Source organism: Balaenoptera physalus (genome assembly GCF_965194825.1).
Source record: "Balaenoptera physalus genome assembly, chromosome: 14".
Lineage (NCBI taxonomy): Eukaryota > Metazoa > Chordata > Mammalia > Artiodactyla > Balaenopteridae > Balaenoptera > Balaenoptera physalus.
The window spans coordinates 34,546,972-34,565,668 of NC_138893.1; the positions used below are offsets into that span (position 1 = coordinate 34,546,972).

At 45.3% G+C, this 18,697-nt stretch overlaps 1 protein-coding gene across 5 annotated transcripts in view; it reads right to left on the reverse strand.

Annotated features, from left to right (window-relative positions):
- Window positions 1-9,159, reverse strand: part of GRK5 (G protein-coupled receptor kinase 5) — a 220,290-nt gene extending 211,131 nt beyond the window's left edge. For all 5 annotated transcript variants that reach the window (XM_082424767.1, XM_082424768.1, XM_082424765.1 and 2 more), the window contains exon 1: window positions 8,884-9,159. In XM_082424767.1, coding sequence (XP_082280893.1) covers window positions 8,884-8,935 — 52 coding nt within the window. In that variant the 5' untranslated portion in view covers window positions 8,936-9,159. The remainder of the gene's footprint in view (window positions 1-8,883) is intronic.
- Window positions 9,160-18,697: the final 9,538 nt, after the last annotated feature.

Below are 18,697 nucleotides of genomic sequence, written 5' to 3' on the forward strand. Positions count from 1 at the left end.
CAGCTTGTTTCCATTTCACAAGTGGTGCTAAGACCCGTGCCAAGATGGAATTCCATTTTCAAATGAGGTTTCATAAGACCTTTTATCAGATATGCAGACCAATTACACTGGCTGGGTTCTCTCCACCCTGTAGTGGGTCATTCTATCCTTCACCCCCCACTTCCCTTCCTGAAGCGGTTAAATTCGGAGCTTCACCTTCTCTGCAGGAGCAGATCAAAGGCTTGACTCCCTGTCCCCTCATTTGTGCTGCCTCCTCTCCAGCAGGATGTCTCAAGTTTGACAGCAACCCCCAAGGAAGAGACTCTCAGCTCCCAAAGATCCTTGAGAAGTGAAGTTGCTAAGTTAATGCAAAATGCACCCACGGTGCATGGTCTGGTTTCTAAATGCAAATACCCACAAGGTTACCCTTGCGACATGGAAAGGGTTAACCCTGAGAGAGCTTTTCTGGGGAAAAAAGGCTGCTTCACACATTCTCTTTGGGAGGAAGAGGGGGTGTGCCCTGCGATGTGGCCGAGAAACCACTCCAGTAGGTATCCCCCATCCCAGCCCCCTACTTTTTTATTAGTAAAGAAAGCTGCAGAGACATGAGCAGATACCTAAGGTGCATCAGGCAGAGGTGCATGGGGGCAAGGATCTCCCAAGGGGTAGCAAGCACCCAAGGAAGGGGAGCTCGGGCAGACGTGACCTGCACGTGGCAAGCCAACATCAGCAGGAAGTGGCCTGCCCAGTGCCCATGTCTTGGCCCCGCCAAGGAAAGGGAGCGGCGCTGCTACCACTGACATGTCCCTACCACCGCCCATCTCGTTGGGGCAATTCTTTGGCTACTCAAGATTCTCCCCAAGCCCTGCCAGGAAGAAGAAGAATGCCAAGAGGCTGACCTTGCTCTTTGGGTGTGCTGGTATGTGTAAGGGAGGGGGGAACGCAGGTAGGAGAACACAGGTGACGGGGCTTCAGAACCGATCGCAGCCATGTGCGCACACACGCACAGGTGCAGGCACGTTTGTGTATGTCTCCCCCTCGTCAATCACAGATTCATTCGAGCTGATAAACAGTTCTACTTTTAAAATGGAAACACTGACCGTGAGGACTCACCTTACGGTAGTCACTCACAGCCTAGTAGGAATTACTTTATCCAACTGCTCTCAAATTGGCATTTAGCTGAAGTCAGGGTCTGGAGGGCAATTAGATTCCCATTTTGCCCCTTTTCCCCAGGAAATCTGTCAGAGACCCTCTTTCTCTTCCACAAGTGCAACCTCAGGGCATTTACATTTAGAAACCATACCGCCCAGAGAAATGGGTTTGGTTTTTCAGTTTTCGGTTTTTGTGGGAGTTTGGGGCTTATGTTATTACAGGGGAGGGGAAAGATTTCTTTTGGAACGTTAAAGGATTTTGGAGGACTTCTCCAGAAAAGTCTGCAATTCAAGTAACCTTGGACAAGTGACTCCCTTTCTTTCCTCTCGCTTTTCCTCATCTGAAAAGCAGGGGTGACCTCTGCTCTGGAAAGCGGAGAACAGATCAGTAGACCCACCGAGAAGCCTTGGGGCAGTCCAGGCCCTGGCCATCCTGTGGACCTCTGCCACTTCTCAACCTACAAATGTTCTTATCTGTTTATCTCCGTTTCTTTTACTTTCTGCACAGGCCCCAGAAGTTGTCCTTTGAGGTTTATTTCATCATTGCCTTTTAAAAAAATACTGATACTCCACCGACCACAAATTCCTAGAGACAAAACAGGCCCTATGGAAATGAGCCTAATTTATTGCTGACTTCTGCCAGGAGGAGGTTACCAGTCGACTCGCTGGCACAACTTCAGACAGAGTTCTGTGCTTCCGACCCCAAAGAACAGCAGCGCACTGTTTCATTGTTTCAAATAATCATGTTGCTTTCTAAATGTGTTCTAACTGGGTTGTCCTTAAAAGGTTTTAAATCTCACAGGAAACAGTTTTTAAAGAGAAATCATTTTAAACCGGGTACAGGAATAGTGTGTTCTTGACATCTTTCTCCATGATCTTCTTTCAATCTGGCGTGTTCAAAAGAAAACAGAAACCCTTAAAATTGTTTTACCTATTTTCCCGCTCATTTTAGACTGCCTTTTTGAAATCCACAGAAAGAGGGTTTGTTTTTTTTCCTTCTTTCTGCGGATTTGCTGTACACAAAACTTCTTGTTTTTATTAATAAAATGATGGTTTTAAAATATCCTCACCTCAGGAGTTTCGAGAAGGAACATGGGGCCCTGTGCACATCTATAACATGCACTTAATTTAAATCAGGACCGTCAGTTGGTCAATCTAGGCAAATTTCCCAACAAGATATGAAAAAAAAGGGGGGGAGGAATATGGGTGGCTTACTATCACCACCAACATCTATGATTGTCCTTGAACTGCATTTTTCTCTGAAGTGACTCAGTCCTAATCCCTGATCCCACAGCCCCACAGCCCCTCCTGTTTCTCCCCCTCCTTCCCCTCCTTCTCTCCTTCTCCTCCTGCCCCATTTCCCTCTCCTCCCCTCCCTTACCTTCTCCCAGTTTTCATGTCAGAAGTTATGGGGTTATCACACTCATTTAATTCAAGGTGTAGAACTCCAGAGAAGCTCTGTCCAAGTGAACTTTCTGCAGTGCTGGGAATGTTCTACATCTGCACCGTCCAACAGGGTAGCCACTAGCCACATGTGACTGCTGAGCACGTGAAATGTGGTTGGCACGCTTAAGGAATGGAGTGTTTCACTTTAATTAATTTAAATGTAAATAGCCACATGCAGCTAGTAGCTACCATGTTGGACAGCACATCTTTAGAGGACTAGACAGACGCCTTTAACACTTTCAGGTCATTCCAGGCTCCACCAGAGGACATGCTCAGACCAATTCCAAGAAAAAGCCAGAAAGGAAGGCGGCCTCCACCATCTTTACTCCTGAACTGCAGCCCATCAGCCCTGCCCAGGCTGCTGCCCTAGGAAGACCACCAAGGTTCCACCTGGAAGGCACCTCTGCACACCACCTTCCTCTTGGATCTTCTCATTCCTCAACCAAAGGGTCCTCTTGCTATTGTTTTGAGTGGTTTCCATTTGTAGGAACTGACCGTCATAAAAACACAGTATCTTGGAAAATTAGCAGTTGTCTTCCAGATTCGGGCCTATCCCTCAAGTATGACCTCTGAATTATCCTTAAATCGTGTTTTGGTCCCTCAGGCTAGTGTCCAAGTTCTAGGCACAGCAGAGTCAACAGAGAGTTCCCAGCTAAGCGGGTCACACCACAGACAGCTTCAGCTCTTTGGGGGAAAAATCGGGTTCTACTCAGATCTGATTTATCAGTTTAAAAGTAAGAAGATAAAGATGATGCCCAATTCCATCTCTTCACCCACCTCCAGCTGCATCTCAACAAGGGCTGAACATCCAAAATGTCACCTCCAACAGGGTCCTTCAACAATCAAATGCTGAATGAATGAATGAATGAATGATTTTTACCCTTGTAAGAACTTCAGAAGACAATTTAAGAATGGTAACCCAAAATGAGAAACTGGGGGAGGGGGCAAGGTCTAGTCAGGACATAACTGCTTTCTCTTTAAAAGGCAGCACAATTTATAACAAATGGGGTGCTTCCTCCAGTGTCTGAATGGTACCAGATGGAACAATATTGTCTTTACCCCCAAAAGATAAAATTTTAAGCTTTACTTATGGATTAAAATCTTTTCAATGTTTAGGATATTTTTAAATAAAAATTTTCACTGAAATGTATTAGGATGTGTTTCAAAGTAGAAATCACTCTTATTATTTAAGCCCACATAATCTATTTTAATCATTTAAAATCACATCTTAAAACTCTTTATTTTCACTATTCTATTTTGAAGTGAGGTGTAGGGGCTAGGGGTTGTAAGACTGAAGAAATTCCTGATTTCCTTTTCTATGTGTCACCTGTTTTTAGTCACTTTCTATTGTTTTCTCACATTTCACCTCTGAATTGCATGATCTACTGCAGTGAAATCTTTTTGCAACCATAAGCCTTTTTTATTTCAAAAATGACTAGATACTATAATACTTTACCTTGAGCTACAAATATACTGGCAACAAATATTAACGTTAAATATTACCCGCAGTCCTGCAACCATTTCATTAGAACACTGTAAGTTCCCAGGTCTGGGTTGAATGGCCCTTGGTAAAGGTGAATTTGGTCCTATATTGAGCTCTTTCCTGAAATTCACTTGGATGTTACCGAAGTCTTCAGCCCACACCCAAAGGGTATCATTTGGCAAGCCACTACAAGAGTTATGGTTGCTGAAGACATAATTTAAACAAGGATTAGTTTGGAGATTGGAAGAATCAAGCGTTTTGGAGTGTAGAATCTGACAAGAAGCGGCTAAGCTATCGGAAGACGATAGTCTTATGGGCATTTATCTGATGGTTTTAAAAACAGGCAGCTAGATTAAGTGAAATCATCACTGGAAATCTTTCTGTAGGAAAGCAAGGCCTCTGAAAACAATTGCTTTTGGTTTCTCCACCTCCAAGTTGTCAGTACAGAAAAGAAACTCAGAAAAAGTAAAAGGCAGTTTCATTTAATGACAGCTTTGTACTTAATAGGCCCAGCAGCTTTTACACACACTGAGCAGCCTGCACCCAGGACGCAAAGCTGCCGCTCTTCTGTGCAGGAAAGATTGAAGCGAGAAGCCACGGGGTGGATTAAGTACGGCTGCCGATAGCAGTAGGAGGGCTGCGGGCTTCAGAGACATCCCAATGTTCTAATAACGGAATACAATGATGTTTCGGTTTCGTCATCGTGAACTAGGGTGCAAGGGAAAGAGGGAAGAGAGGCAACAAGGGCTTTCGGGCCCACTGTGGAATGCTGAGTCTGTCTGGGCAGAGCCTGCCCCTCGCCGGCTGCATGCGGGTCCCCTCTCCTCTCCAGCCCTCCCCAGCCTCTGCTGTCACCTTTCCCCAGGTCCCCAATCTTAATCATCAGGAAGATCCGGGCCAACAAATTTACAGAGATATCTGAGTCAAAGGCTCTGGCATATTCTGGTTTTTGACATCCTGACCAAGGGCAAAGTCATTATGTTTTTGACTTCTCAGTTCCTGTACTCAGTGCCTGCTACTATCACGCTCGGGAAAATGTGATCAATACTCCCTCTCTGTCATCTTTATTGATCAACTATGGCTACTGCTGGCCTGTCAAGAAAGGAAAGGTGGGCCTTTACAAAATTTCTGCTCCACACCATTCACTCAGGAGTGAGGCAACAGATCTAGAATATGACAAAAACACAAAAACCTTTACTGCAACAATAAAACCAAAAGGAAACACACCAAAGGGCCTCTGCAAACACTCTTTCTCACTACTATTATTTCAGCACTAGCAGGCTTGCCAATTTTCTGAGATTCTGAAATGTAAATAGATAGACAGATAAAGTTAGTCTGGGTCTCTTTTCATTAAATGCTTAATCACTTAGCTCATTTCCATAAATTGGCATGAATTCAGTCTCAACTTCTTTCTTTTTTTCCTAACCACCCACTTTTTAGGAGAATAAGCTGAAGTTCCTAAGAGTGATCAAGTTGATGCTTTCTCATGAGACCAGAACAAAATACATTTGGGCGGTTTAAAATTTTGAACCCAGATCTCTATCTTATTTCAAAACAACTGTCACAAAGGTGCAATCTGCCTTCCTATGTTTTCTAATTACTAACAATGAATCATTTTTACTCTAATTCACTTATAGATTTTCTATCTTATTGCTATATTCATTTTTTCACTTTATACATGTATTATTATGGTAAGAATCTGAACTTACAATGAATTTAGAAGACATCTGCCTTTAAGAATGCGTAACAATAACAAAGATAGGCCCCAAAATTACCCACCAACATGGACAACTACAAATTCCTTTATAGCATTTGCAAAGTATGTCTGTCTTTCTTCAAGGCCTGTTTCTCTATTGTTTGGGACAAATGTGACTTTTACTTGAAAGCCACATTTTAAATTGTTTACAATGGATTTTGTTAAGTGAACTAAATTAAATTTCGTATTTACCAATCATATTTCTCATCTAAAACTATTCACAAGAATCTTCAAGAAGTGATTTTAAACATTCTAAACAACTCAGATTTGTAAAGATACTATAAATTTTATGTTAGATCTTTCACTAAACTGACTAGAACTTTCATTTATGAATATCTGGGTAATATGATTATTAGGAGAATTACTTAATTTAAAAGAATGACTTCAACTACATGAGAATCGAAAAGAGAAAAATAAATTGCTTTTATTTCTAAAAGCTTCTACATTAATTAGAATATACGTACTCAAATCTTTAATAAAGACCCAGCAAGAAGAAAGTGGAAGCACTTAAAATCATGGATTCTCTTTAGACATATGAGAGAAAGAGGGGGAGAAACGCAAATTTCAAAATGAAGTTTCCATGTAAGCGATTAATTTTTCTCATTCACGTGTCAGTTTCTCCGTATCCTTAGAGGCAAGGCCCCCTCCGTTTCAAAGGCGTCATCAGGAGCCTATTTTCTCACCATGAGATGACTACCAAACTCTCAAAGAGAAATTGAAAAGACTTTAAAAGGAAAAGGAAGTGAAAGGCACATTCTTGGGAACTTTTAATCACTGTAATTCGGTCATTCCATATAAGCCTCCAGACTGTAGCCTTCTTTCCTAAGGCTCTGAAAAAACCGATTTGTTAACCTGACAGACAAAATTATCAAGCGGTGAATTCATTTTGGTGAAAAAAAAAAAAAAAAAAAACTGGGGAGACCAAACTGGGGGAGAAAACTGATAATACTTTGCCCACTCCAAGCAAAACATTTTAAAAGAAGCAACCAAATGCTGAGAGAAGAAAAAAGCAAGCTCCAGGCAAACGAATGTGTAGAGCAGCAAATCTAGGCAGCACAATTCCCCAGGCAACAGGAGAAACCAGTGAAACTTGCAAAGCCTCCAGTACCATCATATCCAATGATTTCCCAGGAAAAAATTTCAGAATGGAGAGAGGGTGAAAACTTTCCCAGCCCCTGAGCCCTGAGATGTACAACCATATTCCACCACTAGGTGGCGGCTGCTAAGGCTGGGAGCGGGGGAGGGGGACTGTTTTGTCCGCTTTTCCCCCTCCAGGACTCACTGCCCCGTTCAGGAGAGAGCCCACCAGACCCCACCTTGATCCAATTTGCTAAAATGTCCCGTTAGGAAAACAGAAAACACTCATGCTTTAGAACCTGAAGTCACCAAGTAACAGTCTCTCTTAAAAGTCTGTTCACACCAAAGCCGAGTAATGGGAGGGACAGACCTGCACATTTTCAACTCTGCTGGAGTTTTCAAAGCAAATCTTCCAGGCTGCTGCTTTAGAGACAAGTGACGCCGAAATTACGACGTGAGTTGCTGAGCTGTGCATCACCTACTCACACATCGTGTACAGTGCCACAAGGTGATGGAACCATCTGGATAAACATGAATCGTTTTATTGTTGGCCAGAAAGTCTTCCTTCATTCATTAAAGTGGGTGAATGAAAATACTAGGAAGTAAATAAGGCGTTTTCGTGGGCTGCTCCCCGAGTATCCTTCTGAAGTCAAGACCTTACGTAGACTGCCTACTACCTTGGGTGTCAAATAAAGCCTCCTCCCACGAAAGGGAAAACCACTTCCCCTTTCATAAAAAGGCTGCATCCAGAGCTCAAATCCTGGCAAAAGAGATGTTACATAAATTCCAGGTGTTCCTAAATATGTATGTTTACACGCACGCAATCATTTTAGGAAGCATGTAAGTTTCTGGGCCACTTTCTCTCTTTTTCTTTTCTTTTTTTTTTTTTTTTTTTATTTTTATTTTTATTTTTTTTTAACACATACCAGTTTACTAGTTTAGTTGCTCTAATAATAGAAAGCAGGATAAAGTGCAGGTTATCTATTTCGTATAGAAAGACAACTGAAAATGTTGAATATGATTAGGGATAATATAAAGATAAAGCAGACAGTTATCTTGGAGTATTTCAATTATTCATATGCACATTGTGAGAATTTTATAATTCTTTTTCTTTTCTTTCTTTCTTTTTTTTTTCCCCAACTCAAGGAAGAGTCAGAAAGTGTGTTTATAGTCTCGACTTAGGTTCTTACCCACTCCATTTAGACGATATTTCCTGATAGCCTAACACAGAAAATCTAATGATTTGCATCCAAAACGCATCTAAACACTTGGCACACTTACCTTTCTTTCCTTAATTGAGCCCAAAACCAAAAAATTCACTTACCTCTCCTCCTCCACAAAGTGGGGGGGGGGGGGGAACCCACCCCTGAAATCCTGAATTATTTTCTAGATGAGTTGTACAGCCATCCTCTCGTTACTCTATGAACAGGCTAATTCCTCAACATCTTACTTTGCCTTTAAAAGGCTTCCTTCCACATGACGGGATTTCCCTAAGAAACATTCCCAGCGGATGGTTTCCAGCAATAGCCTATATCAACTCAGCCTGCGCAAGCAAAGACTGGCTTCTAATAATTGCCCCCCTACCCACCCCCCACCCCGAATTCACTCACAGAACCATCCCGGGCCGACTCGGAAAAGCTATTTTATTTGCATGTTTGCCCATCTCTTCCTGAATGAAAGCCTTTCCAACTGACCTTTCAACAGCTGCCGAGATGGCACTATCTGTAAGGTTAGAGCTGGAAACTAGAGGATATTTTAGCATCTTAATCCCTGCAACCTCGACGTTTCTCCTTCTCTGCCCAAGTCCAGATTCCCTGAGCACAAGGGCAGGAACCCTGAAACATTTGCAGAGCAGCTCTCCGAGGTGTCCTGCTCCCGACCAACTCACTGCGGGCATGCTGCACACGCCAAGCCCCAGCCCACACGCCGCCCGACACCGGCACCCCGGCCCGCGGCGAATGCGCCAGGCTCGCACCAGCCCTGCCTCTTACCTTCCCTGGCTTTCAGCAAGACCGTGTTGGCCACGATGTTTTCCAGCTCCATTGACAGTCGGCGGTCAGCGAGGGAGCCGGCCGGCGGGGCTGTCAGCGCCTGAGGTGCTGCCGCTGCTGCTGCCGCTGCTCGGGCTGCTGCCGCTGCTGCCGGAGCCGGGAGCGAGCAGCCCGCCTAGCCTACCGCATTATTCCTGCTCTTATCCCTCGGAGTTTCCACCTCTGCAAAGAGGAGCCGCCGCCGCCGCTTCTTCCTCCCTCTGTGTCCCCCCTCCCCCCTCCCTCAACAGTCTCCCCCCCACCCCCCACCCTCCGTGTTTCTCTGTCACTCCATTCTCCTCCCCTCGGGCTCCCTCGGATGCTTTAATGCCTCGGATGCTTCTGCCTCCCCTCGGTCCCTCCCGGGGGTGTGGTACTAGCAGGCTCGGGCGGCCGCACTGCGCAGGCGTCAGGCCGGGCCGCGCCTCCCGCTTCGGCGCTCGCGGCGCGGGGCCTGCTGGGACTTGTAGTACGCCCAGCGCCCTGCGCTGGGGCCGGGCTGGCGCGCGGCTACCAGAGTCCCAGAGCCGCCCCAGGACGTGGCCTCGGAGTGAAGGCGGGGGTGCCCCACGGCTGCTAGGGGTGGCGGGCGAATCAAAGGCGGCCCGGCCGAGCCGAAGCCCCCAGTCCTGGGGCCCGGACTCGCACGTCCACGCCTGGGGCTCCCGCTCGCCCGCTTCCCGCCCTGCCGAAAACCCAGAAAGCGAAGTGCACAGGCCACGGCGGCGGCGGGCGAAGCGCCGCGGCCGGGCAGGAGTCGGTGCGGGTTCTGGCCTCCCCTCGTGGCCTGCTCGGGGTGGGAGGGAGGTCAGGCCGGCCCGACCGCACGCCGCAGCCCGCTTCCTCCGGGGCACGCCGGGTCCACGCAGGGGCTGCCGCCCAGAGGCGGCGAGGCGCGCCCGCGGGCCCCGCACGCGGCGGCCGGCCACTGTGCGCCGGAGCACACGCACACGCGCTCGGTGGCTGACAAAGGTGTACTTTGTTTCCTCCGAGGGCGCGAAGGGGTCTGCGAGTCGGCGGTAACCCGGCGCTGGCGGCCGCGGCCGTGGCCGCGCAGTCCGAGCGCCCCCCGGCGGCCGCGGGGTGGAGGCGCGGCGGCGGGTCCAGGCGGACGACGGCCCCACGCCCCCCACCGCCTCTGCGCCCGGGACGTCCGGCTGCGACTCGGGGGATCCGGGCGTGGGAAGTGGTTGGTTCTGCACATAAGCTGCCTTTCAGCACGCGGGGCCCGCAAATCAACGATCCTCATTACCACCAAACTCATTCAGATTAATAAAAATGCAGACGGAATCGCCGGAGTCAGGAACGTTAATAAGTAACAGCACCCAGTCAGTGTTGGAAATTCGTTTTCAAATTCCGGGATTATTTATCTTGGAGCTCTTAGTGCCTTTCCACCGTACCCTCAGAACATCAGACCCCAGATCTGCACTCAGCGTTGCTTCCTTGCTTCCTCTGAAGGCCCCACTCCTGGGCAATGGGCCCTGGGACACCCAGGGTCTGCGACAAGTGACCTCCGATCTGGGGGAGGGGCGGGCTGACCCCAAGGAACAATGAGGCCTTTGCCTCATGCGCATCTTGCTTGCCGGATATCCGTTCAGAAGCCGGCTCTGGGCCTTCTCTGTCCAAAAGGAGGAAACCTTACATCCCTAGGGCTGCCAGGAAGTGGCAGGGAGGTGCCGAGAGAAACGGAGAACAATTATTATGCATTGGAGAATATAAAGAAATGAATAGACTTTCCAGGCCTTGGAAACCAGGATGGTCGCCGATTCTAACAGCACAGGATTGCCGTTTTCTGATGGAGTGTATCCATCACCACCACTTCTAGTGTCTGGATTTGGATCAGTGGGTCTCCCTGTGCCTCACTTATCTTGTCTGCAAAGTGGAGAGGGACAATAACAATTTACCTGTCAGAAGGCAGAGAGCTGAGCAGATGATTTCTTAAGCATCTTCCACTCCAGGAATTACTATTCTAAGCATCCCGGGCTTCGTTTGGACTGCATATCCACCTGCCCAGAGCCCTAACTTACAATGGAAGAGTCTAGAGAGATGGAGAATCCTAGAGCTGGCAGCATCTCAGAGCTCACCAACTACGGTGGGCCCTTGGCACTTGCTGGCAGCCTAAGGCCTGATGCAGCCCAAAGTTTACTTATTTAACTGACAAAAACAAAAAAAAACTAACTAAAATTGAACGCCTTTGGATGGCTTGTGCTCCACAACAGCCTTCTCAAGCTTTCATGTGCACACATCACCTAAGGGATCTTGTTAAAATACAGGTTCTGTTTTGCTTAGGCTGAGGAGGATCCTGCGAGTCAGCTATTTCTAACCAACTCCAAGGTTCTATCAATCCTGCTGGTCCGTGGACCACAGTTTGAGCAACTAAACTCTACAATTAACCGTAATCCCCACCATTCTTTATTGTCTTATACTCAGCCCAAGTCACCACTGATTTTACCTATCTGGCCTCTACAGACTATTGAGTTTGCAATCCTGGAAAATTCCTGCCTTTCCTTCCCCCCTCCTCACTTTACAGTTGCAAAACAGACCCTTAGAGAATAAGTGGGTTCAGCATGGTCATTCAGCAAGTGAAAGTCTATCTACTTCTCTCTCTGCTACAAGGCAATATGTCCTGCCTACAAAATAAATAGCTGTACTTCAAGTACCTGTGCCTCTATGAAGAAATTAGGACATTCCAATGCAAGAATGAAACGATAATGGCTAGCTTTACTGGATACCAGCTGTGGGTCAGGTGCTGTGCTAAGTGCTTTATGATTAATTTCAGTAAACACAACATGCAGATGGGGTAGAGAACACAGCTCCATTTTATAAATAAAGTCACCAGCTTAGGAGAGGTTTTATAACTTGCCTAAGGTCACACAACTAATAAGCAGAAGACCTAAGATTTGAACCTAGCAGTCGGACTCAGAGTCTATGCACTTAATTTCTGGCTAGCAGGCTGGCTGGCAGAGCTGGGTTGCAATTGTTCTGTTTGGCTGCCAGAGTGAATTTAAATTGTACTGTAAGAGGCAAAGCAGGCAGTTGGCTAAATGCTTAAGACTTAAGGGGGGGGGGGGAGTCCATTCCAGTCCATAACACCACCATTATTGCTTCATTCCTTTCCATGAACTGCACTAATGACTCACAGTGCTCTTGAAAAACGGGTTTGATTCAGGAAGAGTTTAAATATCAATAGGTAAGCTGGGAATCTTGCTGGCTGAGAGGAATAAGAGAAATCCAAATGTAGGGTGGTGAGTTTGAGAGGGATGGGAATATGCCATAGACTAATGCTGACTTCCCAATCCACTCAAGGTCAGCTGAGCTGGAAATGCCAAAGAAACAGGATATCTTCTTGTTCTTCTGTCAGCACCTGTATTGTGTGGATAAAGCTGCTCTGTCAGAGTTCTTGTAAATAGAAATCAACTATTCTGAAAGTCACAAACCTATCTTTGTCCCCAAATATGGATTGCTTTGCTTAAATAATCAAACTGGCTTTTTCAATAGTGCTGGAGCTGGAGTTTCCATCCCTTTCCTTGCCTCACAGCTTTCTAATCATCAGGAAACAGCTGGAGAGACAGTGCTTTCATTCTCCCACTTCTTCTCTCCATCTTCAAAGTTCACCTTTATGTGCCGAGCACGGCAGGGAATACAAAGCTGATTTCCCAGGAGAGCTCACACTAGGAAAGCAAGGAAACTGAGAGGAAAAGCACTGAGATAAAATGGAATAAGAGCCACTGTGGACACAGACACAAAGGACTTTGGAAACAGAGAGGAAGTGATTCCCAGGCACCTAGGAAGATTCTAGGAGAGGAGAAATGAGAGCTGACAGTGGGATTGGAGGCACGGGGTTTCCTGTTATGTTCCCTCCCCTCTAGAAGTCCCTTCACCCAGTGGTGACCAAATTTGACATTAAAAACTTTGCAATGCTGTAGACCACCTACTCTTCTTCTCTTTACTTAATATTTTTCTTTAAAGTCAAGTTGCTTTAAAAAAAAATTTTTTTTATTATCCTAACCAAAGCATTTTTGAAATGTGAGTAGTAGTAGAAATATCACACTTCGGAAAAAACTGACCTCCAAGCAACTCATGGGACCGTAGCAGCCTTTGGTTTCAAGATAAACTGGCTGATCGTAATAAGTCTGTTGGGAGGCTTCACCCTGGTGTTGCCAGATAATTATGATCTATAGACATCTAAACGCCCAGCTTGGTAACAAGACTTTACAGGGTCATCAGTGGGGGTCTCAACTGCAAGTTCAGAAAAAAGATTCCAGCCACACGTGATCTCTGTGCTCCTGACACTACAGCAGTTTAACATGATCTTCTTTAGTGAGAAGGAAAGGCCTCTTTCCTGGTGCTGTGTTCTGTTAGGAGGGTCCCCACAGTAGACTTACCTGGGCCCTGAGTTGTTACAAAGTTGTTGCCTCCACTGCATGGAAAGGAAACTGAGCCTGGGAGAATTAGGTCAGTTGATAAGTGGATGGCAAGGCTAATTTTTTAGGTAAGTGTTTGCCTTCCCTACTCAAAGACCTGAAATGTGTCTTTTTCATCTTTTGATTCCATTCTCTATAGAACCTAGTAAGTACCTTACGCACAGTATTTGGCAATGTCTGCTGACTCAGAGCACATACGCCATGACACGGCCCCACCTAGGCCTCTGGGGTGCTAGTTATTCTGTACTAGTTAACTATCAAAATTCCTACATCACTGCCACATCAGAGATTAAAAGGGAAAAGTAGGGGAGACTGGCCTCCTGGTATCAGAGGTCAACATCTTAGAAGGCCATGACACTCAGTCCCTGGAATGATTCCATCCGTCTGACTGTGCCTCCATCCTCAAACCCAGCTGTGTCCTGCAATCAGCCCAGTAGTTAAACCAATCACACAATTTTAAGGAAAACTGAGCAGACCAATTTCAACTCACTTTTCAGACTTGAATAAAACACAAGCTATTTACCCCCAAAATGGCAGATGGAAAGCTGGGTATTTTTGTTTGGTTCAGTGCTGAGCAATCAGATGGATTTAGATGGTGGAAAAATGCTCAAATTGGTAAGGAAATTACACAACAAAAGCATAAAAATTAATTCGGAGTGGGAGGAGGAAAAACAGACTCTTTTCTAGTAATCTACTTAAAAGCCAATGATTTTCTGTTAATATGGATAAGGAAAGAATCCAAGCCGTCACTGATGGTCTTTATATGACTAGCATCTATCAGGCAATGACATGACTGAAGCCAGGTTCATTTGTTTGAGCGTGGCAGCCTACAGTGAAAATGTGGATAAAATCTTGACAACAAAGGTAGAATTGCTTCTTAAAGAGAAAAAGGAGGTGAGCTGAGTTAAATGCAACGTTAGGAGCCTTTAAAACCAGATGACTCATAGGTGAGAGGGCTTCAGCAATTTCGACATTAATGCTGCAATAACAAACTTTCTCTTGCTCCAGAGACCCTGAGCCTAATTATCTTTGAGACCTTAATATGAAGCTTTTACTGTCCTAAGATAGGCCACTGTGGGTAGGTGAATATTTAATTGACCCAATAAAAGGAGGGCATACTTGCTCCTTCCTTGAAGTCTTAGCTAGTCAGTTGTATGCTAAATGCAATCTAACAAATACTCAGAGTTTAAAAAATGTAATGCTTTGCACAGATCTCTTTTTTTTAATATATACTTTTAAAAAAAATTTGTTTTGGCTGCACTGAGTCTTCGTTGCGGGCTCTTCACTGCAGCAAGTGGGCTTCTCTAGTTGCAGTGCGAGGGCTTAGTTGCAGTAGGTGGGATCTTAGTTCCCTAACTAGGGATCGAACCCAGGCCCCCTGCATTGGGAGCATGGAGTCTTAACCACTGGACCACCAGGGAGGCCCCCAGGTCACTTTTTTGACAATTACATAAAATAGAATATAGTATCTCATTTGGAGCAGCTTAATCCCCTCCTGTAGGAGCAAAGGTGTGGGTTCCCTGCCATAGAAATGAGCTTGTGCAGGAACCTGACAGGTTGGAACACTCATTCCGCTTAGCTGTCATCGTCTCCTCCATAGAGAGAGGATGCCATCTAGCATGAACTCTGGAGAGCTGCAGCCAGCCCCCACATGGCAAAAGTAAGCCTCAGGTTCCACATTTATGGGCTAAAATGAGGCCATGAGTGTGCTAGGCCACTCAGTGCAACGCAAACAGTCCCCACGTGCTGCAAAGGGAATTCTGCTCATGAAGTGGTTATTGGGTCATAGAACGTTTCTATTACTTGTGTCTCAAGCTCCACAACCCTCATGTGCTCCAGGATCCAACTGGGATTCCAAAGAATTCCCTCCTGTCCAGGCTGAACCTGGCCTCTCTGTGTTTTGGGGGGAAGGGGCGGGGGGGACGGTTCGCTTGTTTTTATTAAGGACTCAGGATATTCATTCCATTAAACGGCTGGACCGGAACTCCTTTAACTAATTGTTCACTGATGAACATTTTTTATTATTTTATTTTTTATTATTACCCATCTTTTGCCATAACAAGGAGATGATTTTTAAAAAGTTGATGAGTATCTTTTTTCCTTTTGTCATCTACCTTTTAAATTTACATACAGTAAAATAAAATTCACTCTTTTTGGTGTTTAGTTCTATGAATTTAGACAAATGCATATACTTGTGTAACACCAACACAGCCAAAATATAGAACAGTTCCATCACTCCTGATTTTTTTAACGTTCTTGTTTTCTTTTCTAAAAAAAATACTGAATTCCTGAAAAAGTTAAACAGAATTAACACATGATCCAGCAATTCCACTCCTAGGTATATACCCCAAGAACTGAAAACTTGTACACAAACGTTCATAACAGCACTATCACAACAGTCAAAAGGTGGAAACAGGGGACTTCCCTGGCAGTCCAGTGGTTAAGATTCTGTGCTTCCACTGCAGGGGGCACGGGTTCGATCCCTTGTTGGGGAACTAAGATCTCGCATGCCTCGCGGCCAAAAAAAAAAAAAAGGTGGAAACAATTCAGATGTCCATCAACAGATTAATGATAAGCAAATTGCGGTGTATCCATACAATGGAATATTATTCAGCCACAAAAAGGAATGAAATATTGATACATGTTACAAAGTAGATGAACCTTGAAAACATTTTGCTAAGTGAAAGGAGCCAGACGTAAAAGGACAAATGTTCTGTGATTCCATTTATATGAAATAGCCATAATTCATAGACATAGGAACACAGATTGGATATCAAGGGCTGGGATAGGGTGAATGGGGGAGGAACTGCTTAATGGGTCTGGGGGTTTATTTTGGGGTGATGAAAATGTTTTGGAACCAAAGGCGGTAGTTCCCCAACATTATGAATGTACTAAATGTCACTGACCCATTCCCTTTAAAATGGTTAATTTTATGTTGTGTTAATTTTATCTCAATAAAAGTAAAATTTTTAAATTCAAGTAATAGTTGAGAAATACTTGGATTAGACCTAGTGATTAATAATATTAATATGCTAAACAACAAATTACAGTTTAGAAAGTGCTTTCACCTACCTAACGAGTAGGTAGGTATTATAATTCCAATTTTATAAACAAGGAAATTAAAGAGCTATAAAAGGCTGGAGAAATAAAGGATGCATAACCAGAAAGTTGTAGGATTGGGACTCCAAGACCAGTCCCTGGTTCTACGTGCAGCGTTGTTTCCATTCTACTGCATGATCTTCTAGAATGATAGGAAAGTTGCAGCATTTTTACCATGTGCACTGATCTTGCAGGAGAGAGAGAATATTGGCAGGAGACCTAGAGTCCAGAGAATAGTTGAATGGACAGAGGGGGCGGCAGAGGAGAGGAGGAAGAAATTAACAAACAGAGGACCAGAACACTGGCGTGCTGAACAAAATTACAAGGGGTGGCGGGCCACAGGCAGGCTGTCTCGCGTCGGGGTGGAGTGTGGCTCCTCTGAAGGAAAGAGGCTTTGAGCCATGATGAGCACTCCCGGTTAGGAAGTTGCAGATGAGGAGCTTCACTACCCTGCTGACCTGGAGGGGCTGCTCCACTGCTCCCCTCCACTACCCCTCTCATCCCCCCTCCTCTCTGAGATGTCAGTTTCCCATTTGGGAAGGACCAGAGATGAGACAAAAACAAAAGCATCTTTATTTTCAGCACAACCTCTTGTCCCACCTCTACTCAACCTCTCCCCCTCTGGCCCCCAGCATCCCAAACCCTTGGGGAAATTAAGAGCAGCTTCTCCTTGCACAAGACTTGGGGCCCGTCCCCTAAGTAGCGATAACAGAGCAGGGAATTGGAGCCCATAACAATGCTTTGAAACCGGTGAGGTTGAGTGTAAATGTTCCATGCTTCATGACGAAGCACCAATATTTCTGAAATGATGATGAGTAAAGGGAGTCACAGACTATTTAGGCAAACAGTATTTTGTTGTGGTTGTGGTAGAGGTGGAGGGAAAATTCATCTGAAAGGGAAGAAGGCTCTTTTATTTTGGGAAAACACTTTCAGCGGCTTTTAGTTATTTTGAAAATCAAGCCACTTCCCACTCTGGAATGGGAATACAGAGGAGTTGAACTGTGCTGCATATTCTCTAAAAAGATGTCTTCATCAGGGGAAGCTGATCGCTGGGGGTTCTTTCTGGGAGAAGCCAAGGTGAGGGTGGGGGAGGGCTGGGATGGGAAAAAGAGGCAAGACCAAGGTTGCTCCATATGATATTCTCCCAAGTGAGCAGATCCCTGAAACATGCGGGAAGAAGGGGTGTTGCAAAGGAGAAAATCGTCCCTCAGGGGTGCCTATGGAGCTGGGAAGGTGACAGAGTGTATGAACACGATCGCTCACACCCTGCTTTATGTTTGCCTTGTCTGCATTGCAATCCCCGTCTGTTATCCCCAAGCCTTCAATTTTAAATGATCGCTCATCTCTGCTGGCATCCAGGAATTGAGAGAAAGGCATGTGACCACCCTGGGACCCAGAAGTATACACAGGAAGACCGGCAGCAGCCCAGAGAAGCTTCTGGAGCAAGGGCAAGAGGGGAGCTGAGAAACCCAGAGCAGTTGTTGCAGTGCTGATACACGAGGTGAAGAGCGTGCCTGGGATCAAAATGGACAAGATGTAAAGATTCTCTGGGACTCCCAAGAGGTCCTGGGAATGGGGACTGGTAAAAAAGCTGGACCGCTTTCTAATCTAGGCTAGTAGGGACTCTGGTTGTTGGACTCTGAGATGCTAATGTTAATGACATTTTTAGTAACCCAACATGTCAGAGCAGAATCCAACAATCATATAAGGTGTCAAAATTATCATTTGTTACTTCCTTCCTTTGACATTTATTGATCCACTGATAAGTAGGAAGCATAGTTAGGCACCATGGGATGAGCAAGACCACAAAGATGAGTAAAGCACACAAGTCCTACCTTTAAACAGCTTCTAGGTGCTTTGCACCAACCAGTCATATGCAAGAAACTGGAGTAGAAGATAGATCAATGTGAGAAGTACAGACTGCTGCAGGAAGGATGCTTTAAACTGTTTGGATTCAGTGTTGGCAAAACGTCCTAGAAACGGCCACTTTCACTCATTGTGGAGGGAGTGTAAACTGGCACAGCCCCTCTAGAAGGCAATTTGGCAACACGTAACAAAAATTATAAACACACACACAACCCTTAAAGCAGTTCCACTTCCAGAAATATACCCTAAAGAAATAAGTAAGAATGTGTGCAAAGATTTGGCTACGATGATATATAAAGATCACAATATTAGTTATAATATGAAGAAAAGTTTGAAACAACACAAATCTCCAACAATATCAGTTTGGTTAAGTAAATTATGGATCA